This window comes from Staurois parvus, unplaced genomic scaffold (genome assembly GCF_062004578.1).
Source record: "Staurois parvus isolate SC_StPar_1 unplaced genomic scaffold, SC_StPar_1.0 ptg000715l, whole genome shotgun sequence".
Taxonomy (NCBI): domain Eukaryota; kingdom Metazoa; phylum Chordata; class Amphibia; order Anura; family Ranidae; genus Staurois; species Staurois parvus.
This window is the reverse complement of record NW_028318511.1, coordinates 9502969-9530572: the sequence shown is the minus strand read 5'-3', so window position 1 is coordinate 9530572 and position 27604 is coordinate 9502969. Positions and strand designations below refer to the sequence as shown.

Below are 27604 nucleotides of genomic sequence, written 5' to 3'. Positions count from 1 at the left end.
GCAGCAAGATGAGACTTAATGCTAGTGCTATTTTCCAAAATGTTAATTTGAATGAAACCTTCAACAGCCAGAATGAAACATTCTTGTAATGGTCACCATTGATGAGTACAGCTTGGAAATCTGTTTCACACACCATTAGAGCTCTAAAAATAAAAGAAGCCAACTGATTGATTAAGGCCACTGAAATATAATCACAACAGATAAAATAAGTTCAGAATGACTCAACTTGTGAAGCAGATATGGGCTGAAGCAAAATCTAAGCGGAAATACATTTGTGATTTAAACTAGCCATACACATTTAATTTTTTCTTGTTCATTTAGTTGGGTTAGTGATGGAAAATCTAACAATTTCCCCATCCAGTGGCATAGATCTAAACCCGACCACTAAAGTCTAGTGCAAGGCATAAGTTATACAGTCAGGTCCATAAATATTGGGACATCGACACAATTCTAACATTTTTGGCTCTATACACTACTACAATGGATTTGAAATGAAACGAACAAGATGTGCTTTAACTGCAGACTGTCAGCTTTAATTTGAGGGTATTTACATCCAAATCAGGTGAACGGTGTAGGAATTACAACAGTTTGCATATGTGCTTCCCACTTGTTAAGGAACCAAAAGTAATGGGACAGAATAATAATCATAAATCAAACTTTCACTTTTTAATACTTGGTTGCAAATCCTTTGCAGTCAATTAGAGCCTGAAGTCTGGAACGCATAGACATCACCAGACGCTGGGTTTCATCCCTGGTGATGCTCTGCCAGGCCTCTACTGCAACTGTCTTCAGTTCCTGCTTGTTCTTGGGGCATTTTCCCTTCAGTTTTGTCTTCAGCAAGTGAAATGCATGCTCAATTGGATTCAGGTCAGGTGATTGACTTGGCCATTGCATAACATTCCACTTCTTTCCCTTAAAAAACTCTTTGGTTGCTTTTGCAGTATGCTTTGGGTCATTGTCCATCTGCACTCTGAAGCGGCGTCCAATGAGTTCTGAAGCATTTGGCTGAATATGAGCAGATAATATTGCCCGAAACACTTCAGAATTCATCCTGCTGCTTTTGTCAGCAGTCACATCATCAATAAATACAAGAGAACCAGTTCCATTGGCAGCCATACATGCCCACGCCATGACACTACCACCACCATGCTTCACTGATGAGGTGGTATGCTTAGGATCATGAGCAGTTCCTTTCCTTCTCCATACTCTTCTCTTCCCATCACTCTGGTACAAGTTGATCTTGGTCTCATCTATCCATAGGATGTTGTTCCAGAACTGTGAAGGCTTTTTTAGATGTCGTTTGGCAAACTCTAATCTGGCCTTCCTGTTTTTGAGGCTCACCAATGGTTTATATCTTGTGGTGAACCCTCTGTATTCACTCTGGTTAAGTCTTCTCTTGATTGTTGACTTTGACACACATACACCTACCTCCTGGAGAGTGTTCTTGATCTGACCAACTGTTGTGAAGGGTGTTTTCTTCACCAGGGAAAGAATTCTTCAGTCATCCACCACAGTTGTTTTTCGTGGTCTTCCAATTCTTTTGGTGTTTCTGAGCTCACCGGTGCGTTCCTTCTTTTTAAGAATGTTCCAAACAGTTGTTTTGGCCACGACTAATGTTTTTGCTATCTCTCTGATGGGTTTGTTTTGTTTTTTTCAGCCTAGTGATGGCTTGCTTCACTGATAGTGACAGCTCTTTGGATCTCATCTTGAGAGTTGACAGCAACAGATTCCAAATGCAAATAGCACACTTGAAATGAACTCTGGACCTTTTATCTGCTCATTGTAATTGGGATAATGAGGGAATAACACACACCTGGCCATGGAACAGCTGAGAAGCCAATTGTCCCATTACTTTTGGTCCCCTAACAAGTGGGAGGCACATATGCAAACTGTTGTAATTCCTACACCGTTCACCTGATTTGGATGTAAATACCCTCAAATTAAAGCTGACAGTCTGCAGTTAAAGCACATCTTGTTCGTTTCATTTCAAATCCATTGTGGTGGTGTATAGAGCCAAAAATGTTAGAATTGTGTCGATGTCCCAATATTTATGGACCTGACTGTATCTTAGATCATTGTCATCCTGTCATTTGTCACCTTGGTAGGGACTATAAGTGGCTGCACAGACACACACTGTACCCCTTTATCACTATACTAAACCTCCAACGAGAAATGCCATGCAGTCATTCCTGGAGTACATAAATGTAGATAGGAAGTGGCTGAAGGAAGATGGAGGAAATCAGCACTGAGATGCTGACTGTGAAAGAAAAAATTTAAAAACAGTGTTTTATGAAAAAAACAAAAAATGGAATTTACTGTATATGATACACACTTTGGAGAATGTATTAAAACGGGAGGAGAAAGAATCTGGAGCAGCTGTGCATGGCAACCAATCAGCTTCCATCTTCAGCTTGTTCAGTTAAAGCAGACCTTTACCTTAGGGCTCATTCACACCATGGTGCGGAGACATCGGTTTTTCTGCACTCTTTCTATGTGCCCTGTTCACACCACAACACTAGTATCATGAGCAGATTTTTTCTGCACAGGAATCTGCAACATGTAAAAGACTAATTGAAGCGCATATGAAAACTGATGTAAATTGATGTCTCTGCAAGTGAAATCTGTGCATCAGTTTCCATCAGTATTTCAGCACGTATGGAGTGAACTGGGCCTCAAAGAATAAGTAACGTTTTCCCTGACTCCTCCCCCCTCCTGCTATTTCAGTTGAACATTTAGTTCACACCATATATGCAGAAAAACTGATGGAAAGACGCACAGATTTCACTTACAGAGGGGCTTAGGATTTACTGTAACCAACTGGCATGGCTTCTCATCACATTACTATCTTAATAAACAGGATAACTCAATTATAATGGTGGCTCCTTCGGTATTGAATATCCCAAGACAAAAGTCACCTGAGCTTCTGTAGCAGTCCCGCTTCCTATAAAGACATAAAATCACTGTGTCATCAGTTCTAACACTCACTGCTTGTTCAGTCCTGATCACGTTGCCCGAGTATCCATAATTGAGACATATTTTTGTTGAGATCGCTGTGCATGGCATAAAGAAAGGTGGTTTATCATCTGCGTCAGTGATGGTAATCACTATGCTGGCCATAGCTGTGTGGCTAGGGATATCTCCAGGGTTCAGCGTATCCTGAAATGGTAGATTCAATGTTAAGAGCTGTGAGTTTTCATTGTTTGCAGTTTAGTTTGGCATGTGAAAATACAATGCACTTATATTAGTACTGATATTATTACATTTTTATTTACTGATAGTCAGTACATGCATGCATACAGGTGCAGCAACTGGGTAAGGACAGTGGGAGGTGAAAATTTTACTTGCTTTAGCAATCATTTTCGATGATGATCATTGCCATGTCACTACTGAATCATCTACTGACAGCACTCTGGTCTGTGTATAAAAATTCCCTATAGTCTTCTTGAAATCTCTTGACTGACAGACACACAAAGCCAGCAGCTGCGATAAAATCAGAAGAGTTAATGGAATGCCAGTTGGACTTTAAAAGTATTGGACGTGAGATTTGTGCCTTAGCCCCCCATGCTTCACCAAAGCCCCCTTATGGGCATCTGCAGAAACAAGTTCAGTGCGATCAAACTAAAGCGAGAACACAACCATCAGCACTCAAGTGTTAGAGGGATACCAACTTGGTTGGGTTACTTTAGTCCAGAGACTGCTCAATAGTTCTCAGAAATTACTGAACCCAAGATCAAAGTGGTTGTAAACCTCAGACATGACATATAAACAAAACTTATCTCTCTATACACTGTGTGCACAATTATCAGGCAAGTGAATATTTTGACCAAATCATCATTTGTATGTAAATTGTCCAACTCCAAGCTGTATAAACTTGAAGCATATCAGGTGATGTGTATTTGTGTAATGAGGGAGGGTATGGCCCAAGGAGATCAACACCCTATATCAAGGTGTGCATAATTATTAGGAACCTTTTTACCTAAGATATTGGGGCGTGGTCACAGAACCATTAAATGTTTTGTAGCAAATAGTCAACAGGGTCACAAGAAACATGTTGAGAAAAAAAAATGCAAATTAATTGCACAGATTTGAGAAGTATCAAACATGAAGCTACCAGGAACCCATCATCCTCCAGTGCTGTCATATTCCAGAACTGCAATCTACCTGGAGTGCCCAGAAGTACAAGGCATTCAATGCTCAGAGACATGGCCAAGGTAAGGAAAGCTGAAACCTGACCGCCGTTGAACAAGACACATAAGTTGAAATGTCAAGACTGGGCCAAAAATTATCTGACGACAGATTTTTCAAAGGTTTTAAGGACTGATGAGATGAGAGTGACTCTTGATGAACCAGATGGATGGGCCTGTGGCTGGATCAGTAACGGGCACAGATCTCTACTTTGCCTCAGACGCCAGCAAGGTGGAGGTAAGGTACTGGTATGGGCTGGTATTACTAAGGATGAGCTAGTTGGACCTTTTCGGGCTGAAGATGGACTCACAATCAACTCCCAAACCTACTGCCAGTTTTTAGAAGACACTTTCCTCAAGCAGTGGTAGAGAAAAAAGTCTACATATTTAAAGAAGTCCATGATAATTATGCAGGACAATGCTCCATCGTATGCATACGCCACTGCTTGGCTAGCCAGTAAAGGCCTTAAAGGTGAAAAAATAATGACATGGCCCCCTTCCTCACCTCACACTTTGAATGGCTGTAGGGGAAAGCGGATGTTGGTAAACAGGTACAACTTATGTAGGAATATTTATTTCATCCCTGTGTATCACCTCTACTCACTGGGCATATGTGTGGGTTTAGAATCACTTTAAATTCATGACCTTGCTGCTCCCTCCAGACTGGGGAAACCTTGAGCAAAACTAAGAGAGAAAGTGAACCTGCATTGTGTACATACATTTGTATTAAAGCTGAATTTCAGGTATAATCTTTATTACATACTTACGTTGGTCCACCTTGGTTACGTTGGTCCACCTTGGACCAACGTAAGTAATCATATCCCATAACTGAAGGACCTGCTGGAGAAGTTGACAGTTGCTTAGTAGTTGGCGTTACTACAGTGGTAACCACAATCTTCCAGATCCTGTGCCAAGTGGCTTCCTCTCTGCACACTGACCACAGGGATTCGCTCACTTGGCCCTGCCCCATTCTCTGATTTGGAGAGGAAGACATTACTCCCAAAGGTACTTGTCATAAGCATGTGTGTCATAAAACTCATTCAAGCGGCACTCATACTCAGTGGAGAGTACACCTTTGAAACGTGTAAGCCGTTATACACTATTGATGCAGCAAATACAATCTGCTGTATGGGTTCGACAGTTGGACATTTGTACCTATGGGTCTGATTACTACCATATGAATGGATTTTATGATTCATGAGCTTATACCAAATAACTTTGGGACTATAAGGTAAATTCCTAATACAAAATTTATTGAAGATTTTACACAATGTTAGTCTGTCTTTTTTGTACTGATGCAACTAGCTTTACTGTTCTTGATAATGAGCATTTACCAACTAAAAAAGACAGTAAATGCAAAATCTGGCAAAATACTTGCATATACTGTATATTTGTTCCAGGGCCTACTGCTAGCATAGCTCTATCCTAACCTTTTATACCTGTATTTCAGATGCCTATTTTGTGCTTTACTTTATTTTTTTTTTGGACTGTGACTGGGGCCATTTTTGTGTCCCTTATATGCCTATACTTGCATACCACATTGGTGGATCTGGGGGTGTGGAGACGCCTTTCATGACCGGTTTCGTAAACGATTTTGAAGCCTACCTCTGAAGCGGCTGGTTTACACCAGCAAAACCGGTCAGGAAAGGTGTCTCCACACCTCCAAATCCACCAATGATGACCTATGCCTCAGTCTGATAAGTATCTATCTGCATTGGTATCAGCTCCTGCATTATGAACTGTATTTGCCTAAAGGGAACAATGCTCTAATCTGTTCCTAGGGACTGCTCTTTTCATGCATTCACACAGTTGCTATTGGAAGATTTATTTGGTCTATGAATGAGGGAGGCCTTGTTCATTCAAATCCTCTCTGGGAGGGCACCCCCATCCCTTTGGGTGCTAGAGGGGGGTGAAGACGTATACCATTTTATATCCAAAGGACTGCTCCTTCACTTTTCTACACCATTGCCATTGGAAGTCTAACTCTGTTCATGTATGAGAGAGGTCTTTTCCATTCAAATCCTCCCTGGGACGTCACCCCTATCCCCTCTGAGTGCTAGAGGGGGGTGAAGATGTGCAGCAATTCATACCACATTATATCTAAGCCTAACCTGTTTCCTCCTCTGGACTACAATCAGTCATTGTCTTCCATTTGGGCTCTATAATCATTTATTACAAGACGCACTGGGGTTTATTTACTAAAGCTGGAGAGTCCAAAATCAGACTCCCTTCTGCATAGAAACCAATCAGCTTCTAACCTCAGCTTGTTCAATGAAACTTTGGCAATGAAACCTGGAAGCTGATTGGTTTCTATGCAGAAGGGAGTCTGATTTTGGACTCTCCAGCTTTAGTAAATAAACCCCACTGAGTCATCTGTATAGTGCATGAGGGAGGTTAATATAGCATCAAGTTCCTCCTCTGGACTGCATGTTTATGTTACATATATTTTTCATCTACCATGCATGTTCCTTTTGAAAGGCGCATTACTACAATTCATGGATTGTCTCTTACAATGGGGGCTTCATTGGTTCTACCCTGCAATATGGAGCTGATATAGTTACTATGGAATGATTCATATTTCAATATATGGTCCACTCTATATTCCCCAACTTTAGGGGTTTAGCATGGGATGTGTGGTGCTTTGTTTTGTACGTTTTTAAGATGTTTTTTCATGAAAGAAGCTGTTCATTGACTTTTTTACCATCAGCCAGCATATCTATGCCAGTACACTATGAATAAGTATATATTAAAAAAACCCCCATAAGTCCTGATTGAATCCATAACCAATTTCTTCAGTTCGGTATGCATATAGGTGTTTGATTGGGGATTCCCGGACTACCGTTCTTGAGACCTTGAGGTTTCTTTTCTTGGAGATTTTGTAATATGCCTATACTTACACACAGAGCCAGAAGTTATATGTAAAATCCAATTGGTGTACATTACCAAAATAATTATCTACAAATTGTAACATTTGCCTCATTGTGAATGGCACCCCAGTGCAGTAAAGAAATGTATTGCATCATTAAATGTCTGATTTTGCATTGTTAGGGTGCACTGGCGGTTTATACCATGTTTTTAATAACCACTTTTTTTTTTATTTTTTACAATATAAAGTAAAAAACGAAAAATAAAAAAAAGTTTCACTTTCTGCTATAAAACATATCAAATACAAATGGCAGGGCGTTACACTATTAAAAAGACCCATTTTTGAAAAGTTGATACCCCAAGGGAATCTTATTTTTTGCCACAATTTTTTGGAACTGAAGAAATATCCTCCTCTTGAGGTGTTTAACATACACGTAGTTATTAAAAGTCACCCACTGCAAGCCCTCTATTATTAGTGGAAAACAGTTCCCTGGAGGATAGAATTGCATTGCACTGAGATTTCATTGTGTGCATAACTAGATGTCATGAATAAACCCCAAGCCACACCAAACAATCCCACAATCATTGGCTATCAGTAGCATTTAAAGCACTCCATGACAATCCATAAACATTGGTGTTCAGTGGCATTTTAACCCCCCTCCCCTATCATTGGAGGTCACTGGCACTTTAAATATCCCCAAAACAACTCTGTAGCCCTGGTTAATGTTTTTTATTTTTCTCTTGCCCCTTCCTCCATTGTCAGAAAAAATGGATGGGCTCTCCAATGTAAACAGTAGAAATGTTTACATTTGTGACTGCTGTAATTGGTTATCAGAGTGATTATAGGGCACAGAGCTTCTGCCTTTTGCTCTCAGCTGGCATTGTGCATGCCTGACTGCAAGCAACAAGGTAGACAAACAGGCCTTTTTAAGCAGTTTGTCAGAATAACTGATACCCTTAACTGATCCGTAGGAGGGTGGTAAACACACAGCAAAAATGTAAATAAGTCCTACAAATGTATACCACTCGCAAGAATGCCCACACCTAAAATAATGTATGACTGAATGCAAGCTGAGAAAGCCTATTGACCAGGGGCTCCAATAGTTTGCATAAAATAACTTGTTTTTCATTTGGTATGATAATTTACCATAATAACCTTACCCGAACAGTAAGATTCAGATTTACTATAGGAGCATCATCATAATCCAGACGCATATTCACTAGGATAACTGGGTTGGTTTCAGAGGAGAGGCGAAAATATGCAGGAGAATTCTGAAAAAGATCACACAATTCAAATCTTACATAAATTTAAGGTCATATTTATTTTCATCTTAAAATAGCTGCAAAGTGCAAAAGATCAGTAGTGCTGCTATACAAAAGCAGATAAAATTAAATGTCAAAACAGTATTTTATTTCATAAAAACCATGGTGATTGTTTGGGACACACTGTGTTTTAGATAGCTATATGGATTTATTTAGGCTTTACATATCACTTCTGGTGATCTTGCTATGAAGGTGTAATGGAACCGATCCAGACTGCGCTTGAGTACTTCCGTTAGAATACCGCTTCTCCGTTCGAACACCAACACCAGACACTGCAGCTGACCATACAAGACTAGACGGCACCAGTCTTGAAGTAAGTCAGGAGGTAGACTAGTTTATTTGAACACAGATACAAGATATATACACTCAGGGGGCAATCCTCCTCCCTGCATAATGACACAGGGTGGGGAAATCTACATTTAGTAACAAGAGACACACAGGTATTCAAACTTCACACCAGCAGACAGTCCCATCAGGAGGGAGGGCTGCTGGAGACACCCCCCCCCCACTAAGCTAATACCCATAAACACATACATCCCATAGTAGTTTGCTCCCAAATAATAGAACAATGGGATGCAGCCACATAACATTAAACAATCAACAACCCCCCCCCCCCCAACCTATCTCCTAAACATGTCTACACAGTCTGAGACAAAGCCAACACAATATTAGGACAGATCACCCTGTACCCCTAACAGGCACAGGGTGATTTACACATAAGAGGGATATGGGGAGCTGAGACAGGGGCCCTGCACCCAAAGTGACTCCTGTCACAGAAGGTCCTTCAGACACTTCCTGTTACTCAATGACAGCTGTCACCTAATGGTGCTCCTCCGCTGTCATACCTTCATGTGCACTCCTGATGGTGGTCATACCCACATACATTGCACAAGCATGGTCCACAATTGTCACTATCCAGGAGACGGTCCTGAACAATGAAATGCAGCTGATGCTTGCATGAACACACGTAGAATGTGGCTGAAAGAGGATGGATGCAAAAAAAGTATACAAAAAGGTAAAAACACAAAAAGGTAATAAGAAAAAATCCACAGCAGCTGTTTACTACAGGTTCTATGAATGAAACACGGTCTGTGAATGGAGGATGGGTGGATGATTGAAAAATCTGCCCCCTCCACTCATAGATCATTTTTCATTAATAGATGCTTCTATGAATGGAGGCACTAGGTGGAAAGGATGGGCATAGTTAGGCACTCTTGATGAGTGCCTGTTACAGCTACACTGGCTCCATAACCCACACTGCACTGGACGATTATGACAGCACAGGAAGGGGGGAAATCTAAGTGGGGAGGATTTCTACTTAAAGAGGAGACAGCAGCACAGGAGACACATGGCAACAATTCTAAGTAATGTCCCTTGTGCTGATTTTAGTACACTTAGGTTTTAAAGTCTAATGAGAACTTTGAGAGGAAATGTAAACCTCCATCCCTTAGGGCCCATTTACACTATGCTGCATTGACTTCTATTAAAATGCACTAATTTAAAAAAGCATTTGCTTTTTTTCATATTTTTTTTCAAGGCATTAAACTGCAATGCACATATAGTTCATATCTATATGTCTTGGTGCACTGAAAGATGCAAGCATTGTGCTGGCAAGGTGCATTGAAATGGGACCACAACGCAGCACACAGCCATGCATTAACGTGAAATACTACACTGCATCAATATAAATGGGCACCTAAACCTGAAAAGTTTTAACAATTCAAAAGGCAGTGATTCTGGCAGGGGCGGACTGACAACTCATGGGGCCCCCGCCAATAAGGGATCATGGGGCCCCTGTGTCCTTGCCCAAACTCAAAAACGCCTATGAAAAAGGTACCAGGGGCATCTCATGGGGCCCCCTACTGACCCCGGGCCCTCGGGCAGTGCCCAAGTTTCTAAATGGTCAGTCCGCCCCTGGGTTCTGAGAAAGGTCAGCTGACCATTTTATGTCCACAAGAGATGATACAACTGACCATCTATAGTAAAGTGTTTAGTCCCTCCTAGACAGACCCTAAATAGATGGCAGGATCTGCTTCTAATCATGTGCTTAAAAAACTTAGATATAAAATTCTAAAAGGGATACAATGTAAACTATAAATGTAAGGTCTCTTGGCCTCACATGGTGGCTTTTGCAAAAATGTAACAGAATTTTAAAACTGCAGTACAGAAAAATGAACAAAACCAACCTTTTTATTTTAACAAACTAATTATATCAGATCACAATAGCAATTGATAAAAAAAAGTCCATAAAATCAACATAATACTTTTTCTGTGGCTCTTTCCACAGAAAAATTATTCACAGAATGTTTGTCATTCAGTGAACATTCCTCAAAAATGCCCGTGATCCACCAATTTAATTTTGACACTGTCAACCATCATATCACAAGTACTGATTCATGTTTATGTGCCTGTCTAATAAAAATATTAAATTATGTGGAGGTGATTTCTCATCTTTCCTTCAAGCTTTCCTGCTGACTAATGCTGAAAGATTCATTGCCACCATTACACTCAGGGCCATCATTCACACCACATGAAGTGGGGCTGTGCTGGCAGTTATTTCCAGTGCAGCCCCAAGGCATAGACAAGGCAAACTGCCTTGTTTCTTATAGTACAGTACACACCACAGTGTTGCTATGGAGTGTGCTGAATAAAGTGCTACATCCTTTCTGTAATATAAAGGGCATAACTAATGTGAGTAATTTCCAGATGTCCACCATCTCTGATTTTTTTCAACACTTTTCAATGGTTTTTAAAGCTAGTGTATCTAATGCAGTGGTCTCCAAACTATGGCTCTGGGGCCTTGTATACCTTTATTTGGCCCTTTGGGAACTATTCCTCTGATTGATAAGAGGCACTATTCCTCCCTCCTAAACCAAGGATAGAGCACTGTTCCTCTAATGCCAAAGATGGGACATTGTTTACTCCCACTGATGTTGGAGCATTTTCTACTTCCACTGTCCACAGCCCCCCTTAAGTCTGAAACACTATAAACTGGCCCTTTGTTTAGAAATTTTGGAGAACCCTGATCTAAATCCAAAACTTTTTTGTTAGGTTTAAATAGAGAATTGAAGCATTAAATCCCATGTAGTATTTTATTTGTCATCTTTGTCTTGCTGGGGAAATTTCCCTTTATAAAAAGATATAATAGGAAATCTTCCAAAGTGAGGGTATGTTCGAGTGATCCCTAAAGTTACAGCCCGGCATTGGCTTTGGACTGCCTCTTGCAATGAAAGGTCCTAAATTTAGGGTTCTCATTACAAGCCAGATGGTGGGAGTTACTGTCAGCAGAGTGGCAACCGCTGCTGAGTGTTGAAACATGGAGTGTTTTAGGACCCAGCAATGTAACAGGCACTATTGGATAGAGAGGTACAAGACATGAAATCTACAAAGTAAGTCACTATTGAACACCAAAGACTTTTGACAAGGGACAGCATTCCATGCATTGACTCAGGAGTCCCATCTCTCCGAATAACCACTGACACTAGAAATGGGGAACCATTCTTCCCACTGATCATTGCCACAAGGGCCTTTAATACTCTCACTGACCACTGACACTGGGGCATTTTATAATCCCACTGAAGCCAGGGCATATATTACTCCTACTGACCATTGACACTAGGGCATTTATTACTCACACTGAAGCTAGGGCATCTATTACTCCTACTGACCACTGACGTCAGGGCATTTTCCTATTGTCCAATGACACCAAGACATTTACTACTCCCATTGTCTACCAAAGATGAGGTAGACCATTGTCTACCAAAGATGAGGCTTTTATTACTCCCACAATGGTTGCCAGGATTAATAAAGAAGGCAAATCTCCCCAGTAGGAGAACAGACAGCAATAAAAGGTTCTAACTCTTCACAACTCAAAATAATTTGGCTATAGATATACTTTAAGTATCATTGAAGACACACCACTTACAGAAGGACACACATGAGATGACAGCTCCTCTAGGAGAACTCTTTATTCTTTGATTTGATCAGAATGGTTAAAACAACAATTTATCCTCTTGATAACTTAGAAGCAAAAACCATCTGGTTCCTGTTCCCTAGGTGAGCACTTGCAGGGTATGCCATCCCCCTGACAGTTAGTACAAGATGTCACAAAAACGGAATTTTTGTTATTGCAAAATCTCTTTCTGAGTTCATTGATAAATACAGATCTGATTCTCAACCATAGGGTTAATAAAACCACCTACAGGAGTAAGAAACTAGGCAAAAAAAGAACACAGCACTACCTATCGGTAGCTCTAGATAGTACAAATTCCCCTCTGCTATAGGCAAGCCAGTTAGTAACAAAGCGGTATCAGAAGGATAAACTCCCCAAAAATAAGGGTGGGTGCTGTGTCTGTCAATAAACTGAGAAAAAGGGATTTTATGGTGAGTAACAAAAATCCAGTTTTCTCTTAAATTCATTAACAGACACAGCTCTTCTGATTTTTTACCTTTTACCCCAAAGCAGTACCTCAAGAAGAGGTGGGCAAACCAAAAACAAGAAATCCTAAACAGCGGCCTGCAAAACCTTGCAGTCAAAACAAGCATCTAAAGGTGCAAACACATCAACTTGTAAGTTTTTTTATGTCTTTGTTTTTAAAAATGTTCACAGACAACCAGGAAGCTGCCTTGTAAACCTGAACACAAATGCTTGAGGTCCCAGGAGGCACTAATCACCCTGGTGGAGCATGCAGCAACAAAGAAGGGAGGAGGTGACCCTTAATGCCACACGCCAGAACAACCGTCTGCCAAAACCAATGGGACATGTCAGCAGAGGAGGCCACCAGGCCTTTTCTTGGACTGTCCGTGAGAACAAAAGGAGAATCAGACCTCTGATGGAGGCTGTAGCAGACTGGCACACATGAATTGCTTGGACTAGACCGTAAACACAAGAAAGGCAGGACAATGTCCCTGTTCAGGTTAAAATCTGACATCATCTTTGGAGGAAAGGAAGAACCACCAGACGGGGAACCACCTTATCCTTGTGCAAGACCAGCGAGGAAGATTCACAGGATAAGGCTGCCAGTTCCAACACCCGCTGCTCGGAAGTTTATGGCGCCCAAGAAGGCGACCTTTGAGAAAAAATAAGCAGGGGAATATCCCAAATACTGTAATGTAATAGGGACACCAGAAAATCCCGCTGATGAAGAGAAACCACCACCGAGTGGATAGATTCCATCTGGAACTTCTGCACCTACACAAAGCAATTCAAGGCCATGAAGTTCCAAATATCGGGCGAACCCCGTCCTTTTTTGGAGCTGTGAACAGGTTGGTGTAAAATCCCTGGAACCGGTCGGGCTTGGGACTATCGTTCCCTGGTGCAGCAGATCCTGCATCACCCTGCATGATAGCAGAAGACAAAGGGAAAACATTTCTCTGGTGGATAAGAAAGAAATTCTATCCTGTAACCAGACGCAAGCAGTTTGTGGACCCACTAGCCTGGAATAAGGGAGGTCCAGGGGCCAGTGAAACGGGAGGGAGAAAACCTTTCTGTTGAAGAGGGCTTGTCCACAGGCATGGTGGACTTGTGTGCCCAGGAGCACTTGGCACCACCCATGAGGGGCCTTAAAGGTATTGAAGCCCTTGTCAGAGGAGACAAGGGAATGAAAAACTCTTGTGTGAATGAAAGGAAAGCCTAGACTTCCAACGCAGTTTAATCCTCGTCTTGGCCTATGGGAGAAATGTACTCCTGCCTCCTGTGAGGCTCTGATGATGCCATCTAAGGTAGCACCGAAGACACTTTCTCCTTGGAAGGGCAGATTTACCTTTGCCTTTTTAGAACGTTTGAGCGTTTGAGCCAAAGCACCCACCGAAGCATCATCGCCAAGACAGAGAACTTGGAAAAGAGCAGAGTAGCATCCAAGGATGCATCACATATGTACTTAAAGCCCTGGACCAAATGGTCTGCCAGATCCATGTACACCTGATCCACTTTTCTGGTGGACAAATTTACCGCAGAACCTTGGCCCATTCTGTAAGTGTCTGAGACACCAGGGCCGTGGTCAACACCGGATGCAAAGCTGACCCAACAATGGTAAATATAGAGTGGGCAACCGATTCTGCTCAGTGGTCAGCAGGATCCCTAAAGGAGGGAGACTCCACTGCCATGTGGCTCCAAGAAAATGCACTTCCGCAGCCAGCTCCCATATAAGTCAATGGGAAAGTCTGCCGCAAAATGGCCACCTGCCCTGTTCACCTGAATATGGCTGCGAGCCACAGTAAAGCATGTGGCGGCCATAATGCGGCCTCCTGGACCCCTGAAGGAGACCCCCACCATGCAGACAAGGCTCCTTTCTTGCCCTAGGATGTCAGGAAAACTTGTCCCAAGCACCAGGGACTGGGAGGTAGGAGGAGGGGAGGGAACCTGGCCAGGGGGGACAGGAGGAAATACCAGAGGCTGGGGGGAGGAGTTGAAATGACCACCCCAGGGAGTACTCACGCTCAACATTGTGTCCGAGGAGGGAAAGGAGGGGGAATTTATTTACTGATTTAGTGGAGTGTGCCAGTAAGACTTCCATGACATAGCCTCCTCTCCACCACAGTAAGGAGGGGGAGGGCTGTTGGCCAGGATAACACTGCCACATAGACTCTGGCGCCTGGTCATATGTGCCCCTGCGAGACGTTTAACTCGCAGCCGACCAAGTGCATAGCTAAAGGTCTGCATGCTCTCGTTGGCCAGTTGGGGTGACCAGTGGATCTAGATTATCCAGCCCGTCGCCCAGCCCAGCTCAACGCAACCCAGCTGTTGACTGAGGATCTCTGCAGGAAAAAATCCAAGAAAAATAGAAAACAGAAAAAAAAGCTATGGAACTACAGGTTCCAGCAGGGAACTATGTTCTTACTCCTGAAACACTAGACAGAAATAACTGGCTTGCCTATAGCAGAGAGGGGGTTTATACCAGTTAGGGCTGCCCTTAGGTGGTGCTGTGTTCTTTTTCTGCCTAATGTCCTACTGCTGTACGTGATGCTATAAACCCTATGGTCAAGAATCAGAAAAGCTGTGTTCATCAATGAATGTTATAGAAACCTGTATCCCACACTTCACACCCTGAGATCACCCAATCTTCTGCTCCCTAACAATAGTTGTCTTCTAATACCTCAGTGAAACCTATCCCTGATTAATGACTTTCCTTACAGTTAGTATCCTGATCTCTCTCTTTATGCTAAATGATATCAGCACCTGTGCCCCAAGTATGCATGGACAATTGTCTTTGGCCCAACAACATAGTAGTTATTCAATATGTTCTTCTCTTGTGTACAGACAAAATTCCTCTATATAATTTGCAGTCCAGATGTCACAATAACCTGTCACATAGAGCACACCACTAGAATTGACCTGGGGAATGCCAGTTATGCTTTCTGGAGCTATTAGGTGGGGAAGGAACCAGAAACTGCTAGGCTGTAAATAGAAGGAAAATCACTAACATTCAAAACTGTTTCTGAACATTGTTTAAAATATCAGAAGAGAGATGCGCTTAGAGCGCATATCGCCAGGATTCCTAAGACGACCGATGATGTACAGGAACCGCAAGCCTTCCGGCCCATTTTTCTTCTTAATGAAGACCTGAAGATATTGGGCAAGATCCTTAGTTTTCGCATCAATAAATATTTGCGTAGCCTGGTCCACAGGGACCAAGTAGGGTTTGTCCCCGGGAGGCAGGCGGGTGATAACGTTCGTAAGGTGGTCCATCTTATACATTTTCTGCAACAGCGGAAAATCCCGGGATTCTTACTGTCTTTAGACATATATAAAGCCTTTGATTCTCTATCCTGGGAATATCTGCGGTTTGTGCTGTCTCGTTGGGGTTTTGGGGATTCTCTTCTTTTTTGGATTCAGGACTTGTATTCTTCTCCTTCGGCCTCCGTTAAATACGCTGGGTATTTTTCAGATCCCTTTCCTATTTGGCGAGGGACGAGACAGGGTTGCCCCCTGTCCCCAGCGCTCTTCGTCCTGGTGCTTGAGCCGCTGGCTTTGGCGCTTCGGACCGATTGCAATGTATCGGGGGTTCCTTACGCGGGACAGGAGTTCAAACTGAACCTTTTTGCGGACGATGCCCTCCTGACTCTTACTAACCCCCTGACGACGCTTCCTAATTTGCAACAGGTTCTTGAGCGCTTCTCCTTGATTTCAGGTCTCCTTATCAACTTGGATAAGACTGTCACCCTCAATATTACTTTAGCTTCAGATTTGGTTTCGCGCCTACAATCCCACTTCCCTTACAAATGGGCTTCCTCTTCTCTTGAATACTTAGGCTTTCGCTTGACCCCCACTTATGACTCCTTGTTTGCTGCGAATTATTATCCATTGCTTAGCTCTCTATCCTCTCTTATGCATTCTTGGCAATTTCCGCACCTGTCGTGGAAAGGACGGGTTAATTCGGTGAAAATGACCATCTTGCCGAAATTGTTGTATTATTTTCGCACACTCCCGGTGCGGGTTCCCCCTCATTTTCTTTGGTTGCTTCAGGCGAAGTTAATGCGTTTTATCTGGGCCGATAAGCACCCCAGAGTATCCAAAAATACGCTTTTTACCCATAGACTTCAGGGTGGTCTTGGGGTGCCTAATGTAACAAAGTATTATCAAGCGAGCCAGATTGCCCTGCTGTCTATGTTGCACGCCTCTTCCTACGTCCCCCTCTGGGTCCTGTTGGAACTACCTAATTATGCCCCTATCGCACTGTCGACGCTTCTATGCCTTCCCCCTGCCCTGCGCCCTATGGCACTGAGTCCAATGTTACTTCATGGCTTACAAGTCTGGGAATCGGTGCGTTACTCTGGTGGCCTGATGTCACCTTTTCTGCTCCCAATTATTAACAAGCCTCTTTTCCCACTGGGTTTAGATCACCCAGGGACGTTTTCTTGGTGGGTGACTAATGGTTTTTCGCAGGTGCGACACTTTTTGATTTTTCAGTCCTTTCCCACCTCGAACTCTCTTCGGGAATCCCGGAATATCCCCCCAGCGGAATTCTTTTGATATCTTCAATTGCAACACTGGCTGCTCTCGCTGCGGGGCACTTCTGCTTTCCCGTACCAGAAATCTGCCTTTGAACAGCTTTGCCAACAGCATCCGGGCGCTCCGGGCCTTATATCCCTTCTTTATGCAGCTCTGAACAGACGCTCGTCGCATACTTCTCTTTCATATGTTGTTCACTGGGAGCGCGACCTGTGAGTGGCTGTGGATCCGGAGGACTGGAATAAGGCCTGGTCACTCATAGCTGAATTCTCATTTAATACGACCACACTGGAGGCAGCCTATAAGGTATTGTTTCATTGGTACTGGGTTCCGGCTCGGTTGGCCCGGGCTAACGCTGCCTGTAGTGATCAATGTTTTTGGGGTTGTGGCCATCGTGGAGATGTATTGCATATCTGGTGGTCATGCCTGAGACTGTTTCGTTTTTGGTCTCGTGTGTTTGGCCTCCTTTTCACCTTGTTCCATCTCTCCATACGCCGGGATGCTCGGTATGCTTTGCTTCATTGCCCCATACTGGGCCTCTTGGCTCACCAGCAGAAGTTGGCTTCCTATCTGTTTTTATCGGCCACTAGAACAATTGCTCAGGCCTGGAGGAGTCCGTTTGTCCTTCTTCAGGGGGTGCGAGATCGTATGACTACTATGATGCTCAACGAACAGATGTCGAGTATCTGCAACGACTCCCAATGTAAATTTTTGAAAATCTGGGAGCTGTGGTTGCAATATGCCCTTCCCTCACTCCCCCCGGCTAGTCTGGGGATGTAATGGCGTTCGGTATTGGCGCTCTTGGACCCCTGCTCTTTGTCCCCCCCCTTTTTTTTTTTTTCTTTCCTCTTTCTTCCTTTTTCTCTCTCTCTCTGTTTTTGGTGAGACTGGACAGCTGCATTTAGTTGTTATAGGCAGTTACATTAATGTTTTGCAACTTGTGTGCCATTGATAGCCCCTGCGTGGGCATACCTTTTGCCCTGTTGGCGTTAGAGCACTGTTTTTCCTTTTTTTATTTTGCATTTTTTTTATCTATGCAATTGATAGCCCCTGTGTGGGCGTGTTTTATTGCCTCTGCTTTATATTGTTTAAAAAATTTATAAAAACCATTGAAATAGAAAATATCAGAAGAGTATACATAAGTATATGTAAGAAAAGCAAGACATTTTCTTCAATGTGTTTCATTACATATTGGTAACAGAGATAATACAACACCATCATAAAGTATACAATTTAAAACTAAACTTTGACATTTATAGTATGTGCATGTACAGATATATCAATTATTATATGCTACTCACCACATTGCCACTCAGCACATAGTAGAGGACATCCTTGTCAGCATCTTCAGCTTCAATTGCATTACCAATTGGACCGTTAACTGGTAAAGACTTAAGGAACATTATATGCGTTACACTTTGAACTTGAAGGAGACAAAAATTTAACCAGTGGTCTATCTATTGTGTATTGCAGTAATATTATTTAATTTTATTATTATACAGGATTTATATAGCACCAACAGTTTGCGCAGCGCTTTACAATATAACGGGAGACAATACAGCAACAATACAGTTCAATTCAAGAGGGTTAGGAGGGCCTGATCCTGGGAGCTTACAATCTAAGAGGTATAAACCTGATTACAGAATTTAAAAATACATACAGTTCACTAAATCAATATTTAGCAATGTTATGTAATAATTTTACCTGGACCCCCAGTAATACCTGATCTGGAAGAACCTTGCAATATATTTCCAAATTAGGAGAGATTAATAGACTCCTGCCATTGCATAATACAAGCACTGCAAGAAGAACATGCTAGTAGTATGATGCTGTCAGTCTGCTGCAGACTGGAGAAAGCGTTTCCTCAGGCTTTTATCCCTGAGTAATCACTCTGTTCAGTACATTTTTTCTGTTCTGACAGGACAGAGACAATAGGACAGCTAATCTCTATGAATTTATGATGGATTTTTAGACTGGCTGGTCACAGGGTGAAAAGCAGCTGAAGGATTGAGCTGTATTGGTGGGATGGACTTTTACTGGCTAGTCACAGACTGAGAGTAAGCAGCAGTGAAGCTGAGCTGTGCAAATGTGTTATTTCCAGGCAAATATCCAGGAACTAGACCATTGCAAAGACCTGAAGAAAGATGCCACAGGTCTTGAAATGGATGAAGATGACAGCATTGCGAAAGGGGTACTGTGAGAAATAATATAAACCTGTACGTGTTACTCTTGTTACACGTCATATGACTTAGAATCCAAAAACCCCACACTAAGATGGCTTACGCTGCTAGAGTCATTTTGATTGAAAGATAATTTTAGGCCTGAAGATTCCTTAAAAGCCCCAAACAATTTTCTGAAAGCAGACACTCTGGAGAATGCAATGGTTGTAGTTTAATTTTGTTAATGTCAAGTCAATGATTTATCCAGTGCAAAGTTGCAGAAAAACATACAGAAGTCATTTTTAGGGCACACTAATGCAATATATTACCCAATACTTTTGGTAAAATATAATAGATGAGGTAAATCTTAAAATTGCATGCTCCCATTAAACAGTGAAAAACTTTGGTACCCTCAATTTTCCATTTAAAAGCCCCTACAGGTCATCAGTTTAGACTTAATGATATAATGGTTCTAGAATTATTGCTTCTACACACCTGTAGGCAGGTTGCAGTAAGCTAGATTGGTGCTGTCCTGGACGGGAGGGTGGGGGTTAATGCTTTTCCCGTTTCTTCAGCTTTTGGAGGGATCTCTGGGTCAGACCCACTGCACCTGTGTATATAAAAGGGCACAGTAGGCCGAGTCGAGAGCCTATGCCCTGCCGAGCCTAGTCCTTTTGTCTTTTCACCTGTGAGCCTTTTGTTTTGGCTTTTTAATCTTGTTTCCAGTTCCCAGCAGGGATTCCATTCCCCATCCATCTAATGGATTCAGTGACAGTCAATCCTTTTACATCCGACTGCCCATAGAGGACAGAGGGCTGTGTCCGTGTTTGCTCTGCAAAGGCGAAGCAGACACAGACTTGTCATCCATCTATTCAGCGGGGATCAGCGGACAAATCCGCACTGAGAAGTTGAATCTGTATAAAAAGGGGCCTAGTTTTTACTAATAATTCATAAAACTTTTCCAAAAGAAATGACAGTAGCAGAGGCTGAGACCTCCATATAGGGTGATATTTTAAAAAAAGATTAAAAAAATTGAAAATTATTAATACAATTGTATTACCGTATTAAAGCTCATACAAGATCTTAGTGATTGTTTTCACTTATACTTTTAAAGTGGTAGTAAAGTCTGCTTTCATTTCTTCTTTTTAGGGCCCCCCAGGTAAATTATGCCATAATGTGCTAGTATGCATCACATATTAGCACATTATGACAGGCTTACCTGTCAAACTGTGCCCTCCAGCGCTGCCCTGTTAATGATCTGGTGGGTCCCTGGCGCTCCTGTTTACGCCCTCGGTCTTCCTTCAGGGTTCCGTGCCTTTGGTTGTTTGAATGACTGGGCCACGATGCGCATGCACATGGGAGTCACATCACAGCGGCACAGATCGGGGCCATAAATGTCCACTGAGCTGTGCATGTGTGGCTCAGTGTACATGACAGCTGACAGACAGGAGGAAGCATTTATGACAGAAGAGACCAAAATTACATTTTTTCTGTTGAGGATGCCTAAAAACTGACTTGAATCTTAGTGCAGACTTCTGAGAAAATCAGTGAGCTAGTCAAACAAGCAGGACATTACATTTCTGTGGAAATTCTGTACAAACACTGTGTACAGAAGGCCTCCAGGTTGCCATATTGCATTGCCTATTACAGAAAATGTCAGCACTGCAGAGTGAAAAGCAAAGGTAGTTTTTTAATAACACTAAATTACAATATGACTTGTATAGTAATTGTATATACTATATGTAGCACTACCCTCTCAAGGGCCACTGAATAATTTTCAGGTTCCCTGTCTTTCTTGACCCCTCTTTGGAAGCCCAACCCCTGTGGATACCACCTTTAAGTGCTACTAAACCCAGAACCCTGCATTCACTATATCTGGTCTCCCACATTACACAGAACATGGAAATACGATTATTTTATTAAATATGAACTGCTAAATAACTTTTCTAATCAGCAGTATATAGCAGTCTTGGGACTTCTGTCAGTGTCCAGCCGAGCACTGGTTAAAGTTGTAAGAGGAGTTTCCATTCTCCTATAACTGCCCTATGAGGCTTCATAACCCCTGACCTTTCTCTGGACAGTGCTAATTGGCCCTGTGCTGATCAGATGCACCCTCCCAAAGAAAAAAAAACTTTCTACACACTAAACTGAGCTTGTGCAGAGTGACTCCAAAAACTCTACTTTATGAGAAGAAGAATCAGGGACAATGGAAGCAGGGGAGGATCAGAGAAGACATGACAGTAAAGCAACAAGAAAATATGTGCATGAAATAACAGCTTTCACTCTAGTAACTTCAACACTTCGCTATCTTGACCTCGCTACTACCGAATAGGTCACTAAGGTTTTCTCAGAAGCCCACCTCACTGTAACAATCATGAACACAGAGATGGGTGTGGCCATCCATTCTGCTCCAAACATCTGCATTTTGGTATCTCTCCCCAAAACAAATCAGTTTCTCTCCTCCAATTTTGATTCGGGACCTACTGGAGTATGATATCCGAGCAGATCAGAACTCGGGGGAACTTGACCATGATGGGGTTCCCGCTACATTCGATCCCAGTGGCTCAGAGATGGGCTTGCCAGAGAGGCATACAGAGACTGAAACTGGAGTATCATCAAATATTATCTTCACACCACCGCCTGAGCGGGTCAGCACCGGAGTGCCTGTAACCAGCAGAGACTCTCCTCAGAGGCAGGAAGCCCTGAAACGCCTCATGGAGACAGATCTTGAGGCATACCTGCAGTTCCTTGAACGTCAGGCTGACAGAGAGGTGGCAGAACGCCAAGCAGCGGCTGACAGAGAGGTGGCGGAAAGCCAGGCAGCGGCTGACAGAGAGGAACGCCAGGCACAGAGGGAAGCTGATCGTCGGCACGAGCTGGAGATGGTGAGGCTCCAGCCACAGGCGCAGAACCCCGGGTCCCCAGAGCACAGGGACGTCACTCTGGCTGTGGTCACAGCTGCCAAGTTTCCAGTGATGGACAAAGATAGTGACATTGATAAAAATTATGCATTTTCATTGTTGGGGGTCACCCACAGTGCTGTGAAGGGGCAGAGGTACAATCTCTGGGGGCTGAGCAAAGGGATGGTCTGGCTAGGCCTCTTCCTTGCCCAGGCCCCGAGGATTCTCCCTTGATAAGCGCTCAACCATTGTCCGGGCATGGTACTGGACAGCCGGCTGGGACTTGTAGTTCCACGTGTAAGGCAGCACTGGAAAGCAATTCACAAATGGACCTGTGAATATCTGTGAGCTTCCCTGTTAAGAAGGGTAAACAAAGGCCTGACAGGAAGACTGAAAGCATGTCATATGATCTGACCTGTCCTGGTGTGTCACCAGGCAGAAAAACATGTGTCCTAGGCAGTGACAGCACACCTGGCTTGGAAGTGCGAGGGGCCTCATGGGAGTTGATCAGCGGATCTCCGAGAGGGGGCTGCGGCCTTCAGCTCCAATCACCTCTCCTTTCCATTCAGGTACAGGAGCTGCTGGCAAGGCCTATGAGAGATGGTGTCAGAGTTCAGGAAAACCCAGGGAGAGCTCACCGTGCTGTTCATGAGTTGGGCGACAGGGTGTATCTTTCCCCCATGCCTTCAGACAACCTCATCTCACAGGAGGTGCAGACTGAACGGGCCAAAGAGAGAGGGAATGGCACCGTCTGGAATCCAGGGGTCAGCTACAGTCTGGGCATCCCCGGTAGTCTCGGTCCCCAAACAGGATCAGATGACCAGGCTTTTTGGAGGACATTGGAAAACTGAGCGCAGCCCTGTGGTTGTGGCCTACCCCCTACCCAGGAGCCATGAGGTAATGAAGCATCCGGAAGGGGCCCGCTGTCTAACCATCATGGACCTGAGCAGAGAGTCTGGGCCACCATCTCTAACCCAGGAGGCTCCGGACGAGTCAGCCTTCACCACCCCATGTGACTTTCCTGAATTCCCGGGAAAGCTAATTGGGGTTGAGAACGCACCAACCACCTCCCCAGGGGTCAGGAATGGCCTACAATGTGGAATGGAACTGGGTGCAGTTGCCCACTTTAGGGGCCTTGCGGTGTTCGACCCTGTCTGGGAAGAGCAACTTGGGCCCCTGTCACTAGTCAGGAACAAACTGCCCGTGCCTAGTCTGCCAGTCGAGAATGGTAACTGTCAGAGGGGCATGTCAGTGGTTCAGCTTGGGGAACCACCGGTAGAAAGAGACCCCCAGAGGTCTGGGAATGGGGAGACTGAGGCAGTTATGGCCTGGCCTACTCCCCAAGCCAAAAAGCAGGTTTCGTCAGTCTGGGATGCAGCTGGCTATGGTAAGACGCCTGGGTGTACCTATTATGGCTCAGCTGGACCCGTGACTGACCTAGCAGACAGGAAACTGATGGAACTGGTGTCCTGGATGCTAGCAGGTACAGAGGACTGTTCATCTTAGACGAAGGAACCTGTGGACCCATGCGGGCAGCGAGTTCCAGAATTCACCTGTCAAGTTCTGGTACCCACAGGCGCCACTACCTTCGGGTCAGATGTAGTCCTGGTTCAGAGGAAGGAGATGGGAGAGGGAAAGCTCATTCTCTACCTCAACAAAAAGCTACATCTCAATATGTTACCAGATGACACCCCTGAGCCGAAGTGTTTTGTGAACAGGTGAGCACACCGGCAGTCGCCACGATATCCGGATAGTCACAGCCACCTGGTGCTCACCTGTGACCACTCACTTGGTCGGCACAACAGAAGGAACCTGGTTCTCCCGCAGTGCAATGACACCATATCACCCCAAGGTAGACCTCTGGGCATGGTGGCCCTGTGGCCTGGTCGGTGGGCCTGCGCAGACGCCGGTTGCGTCAGGAGGGAAATTGCTGTCCCCTCCCATGCAACCACCTGAGGGGGGAGGTGTAACAATCATGAACACAGAGATGGGCGCGGTCATCCATTCTGCTCCAAATATCTGCATTTTGGTATCTCACCCCAAAACAAATCAGTCTCTCTCCTCCGATTTCCCACTCCCTCAGGAATGCGTTCAGTGTACATTGCTAAGGGGCTGTCTATGCAATCCTTTTGTCAAATAAGGTATTGGCTTGTCTGTTGTAAGAAGATACCAATTAATTTTTGTAGAAAAGAGGCTGTTATGTTTGGTGTGTGGTCAGAGAAGTGAGGACCGTCTGCGTTTAACATCTAGCAGACAGAGAGAAAGCAAAGTCTCCTGCGATGAACCAACGAAACTAGCAGTCGAGACCAGAAATCCCTTCTAAGCTAATCAGACTTGAAACCGCTTAACCCAAGGCGTATTGGCAAGTACTTATTTACCTAACCTTCTTTCTGTTATCTGTTTGCTGTGCCGTTGTGCTCTGTACATTTATATATATATATATATAGGTTACATCTTTTTTCTGTAAATATTTCTACTGCACCCTTTTGACCTTTTTAGTAATAAATCCTATTTTCTGAAAGTGTTGAACTGTTTCTATAGCTCTTGAATGTAACTTATGAATCCCTGCCGCTGAAGAGCGCTACTATGAGTGTTTAACCCTCTGTATAACCTGTCTGTGGAGATAGCGGGATAACGACGATTAACCAATCATCCTGGTGTATTGCTGATATTGCTGAGTTTCCTTTTCCTCTGTACAAAAAAGTAGTGGCGGCAGTGTGAAGGGTTAATTGCGTAATTAACCTGACCCAGTAACAATCGCGTCCAGGCTGCAGGTACACAGATTGTAGTCCATTAGCTGGAAAATCGTTGTGCAGGGTGCAGCTGGGCGTGGCATTGTTACGCACATGACATTGCGGTTTTAGATTGGCTAGTCCTTCGGTCATGAGTTTGGTGAGAAGCTTTGGGGTCTTACGCCGCACCCGTCACACTCACCACCTGCCCCCTGGACCCTGTCCCCTCACAACTCCTACGGTCATCCTCTTCTTCCATCCTATGCTCCCTCACTCACATCTTCAATATTTCCCTCTCCACCGGTACCTTCCCCTCCCCCTCCCCTCTAAAGCATGCGCACATCACTTCCATACCCTCCCTTTACCCCACCGACCTGAACAACTTAAGACCCACCTCCCTACTGCCATTTACCTCTAAACTCCTAGAACGCTTAGTCTATAATCGCCTGAGCTCCCACCTCACCGACAACAACCTTCTCGACCCCTTACAGTCCGGCTTCCGCCCCCTACACTCCACTGAAACTGCCCTACTCAAATTCACCAATGACCTACTAACCGCCAAAATCATTGGCCACTATACAGTACTCCTACTTCTCGACCTCTCTGCAGCTTTTGACATAGTTGATCACCCCCTCCTCAAATAAAAAACTACACTCTCTTGGCCTCAGAGACTCCGCTCTCTCCTGATTCTCCTCCTATCTATCGCAGCGCTCCTTCAGTGTTACCTATAATGCTGCCACCTCCTCTCCACTCCCTCTCTCTGTTGGGATCTCCCAAGGTTCTGTCCTCGGACCCCTTCTCTTCTCCATCTACACCTCCTCCCTTGGCCAATTGATAAACTCCCACTGATTCAACTACCATCTCTATGCTGACGACACACAAATCTATCTCTCTACCCCTCACCTCACCCCCTCAGTCTCCAATCGTATCACTAGCCTACAATGTGACATATCGGACTGGATGTCACTCCACTTCCTCAAACTCAATCTTTCCAAAACTGAGCTCCTAGTATTCCCCCCAGCCCGTGCCCCCCCCCTGACCTCTCCATCAAGATCAACAACACTATCATCAGTCCCACCCCTCACGCCAGGGTACTAGGTGTAATCCTAGACTCCAATCTGTCCTTTCAGCCCCAGGTCCAATTGCTGACAAACTCGTGTAGACTTCACCTCCGCAACATCTCCAAGCTACGACCGTTCCTAACCTCGGAAACCACTAAGCAACTCATTCACTCCCTTGTTATATCACTCCTCAACTACTGTAACTCCCTCCTTGTAGAAATTAATTCACCATAAAACAGACGTCTGTATCTTTTCATATCCTTCACAATGACAGCAAAATCACTGAGAAGTAATTTTAACTCTGCGTGTGTATGATGGCTTTGAAAACAGGTGTTAAAGATGAACCATGGTATATTCATGTCTAAGAGGTCAGCAGGTCATAAGCTTAGTTTTAAGAATAGCAATTGGAATGTAAAAAGATATTGATGTGTAGTAGAACAAAGAAAGGATATGTCTTTTATAAAGAAAATCATGTCTAATCCATAATATAGTTAGTTGGATAATTATTTCATATAATCAATTTATTAGTTAGGAATAGTGTGTGATAAGTTTAGTATCAATTATTGTTGGTTATATGCATTTATGTGAACATTGCCTCTTTCTAAAGATATGTGAAGCCATTGTATATCATATGACAGTATCATGTATTTCTGTCGTCTAAGAGGTTTGAAGATGTCACACTAAGAATATACGTTTAGAAGGTTTACATATATGGACACTAAGAGTATAAGTTTAGAAGAAGTACAAAAAAGGGTTTACTCATTTAGCTCACACTGAATTAGGAAATAACTGTTTAGTGGGCTGGTCTGGTAAAATATATATAAGATGTGCCTTAGAGATAGAGAGATACATACACTCACTCACACTCATACATCAAGACATTATACAGCTGACACGCACTGACATTTTTTAAGGCCTGCAAAGCCTTGATACACCTGTTGTCTTCCTTGCCAAGACTGAAACAGTTGTCATAGAACAGGCAAGAGATTAGACATTTCTCCAAAGCTTATTTCTTTTTCCATAATCTACAACTTTTGTTATATTTTACTCTGTATTTTATTTTATCTTTTGTATTCATTTTTGATGCCAAGTGTGAATTAAATAAAAGTCACACTGTTTTAAATCAGCCTGGCACTAGAACACTTTGCCTCAAACGCCTAAAGACAGACACTTAAATAATATAAGTGTCACGATATTTAACACTCCTCATTGGCCTACCTCATCGCAGGCTATCCACACTTCAGTCCATCATGAATGCTGCTGCCAGACTCATCTACCTTACTAACCATTCTGTATCTGCCACCCCTCTCTGCCAATCCCTCCACTGGCTTCCCATTGCCCAACGAATAAAATTCAAAACATTAACACTGACGTATACAGCCGTTCATAACACTGCCCCAAAGTACATCATCGATCTTGTCTCTAAATAC

At 43.6% G+C, this 27604-nt stretch overlaps 1 protein-coding gene across 1 annotated transcript in view; it reads right to left on the bottom strand.

The window, feature by feature from the left end:
* CDHR5 (cadherin related family member 5) overlaps positions 1 to 18725 on the bottom strand; it is a 50935-nt gene extending 32210 nt beyond the window's left edge. Inside the window, exons 1-3 of the mRNA XM_089653511.1 lie at positions 18624 to 18725; positions 8211 to 8321; positions 2986 to 3156 (exon numbers count right to left, since the gene is read on the bottom strand). Coding sequence (XP_089509637.1) covers positions 2986 to 3156; positions 8211 to 8321; positions 18624 to 18725 — 384 coding nt within the window. The remainder of the gene's footprint in view (positions 1 to 2985; positions 3157 to 8210; positions 8322 to 18623) is intronic.
* Positions 18726 to 27604: the final 8879 nt, after the last annotated feature.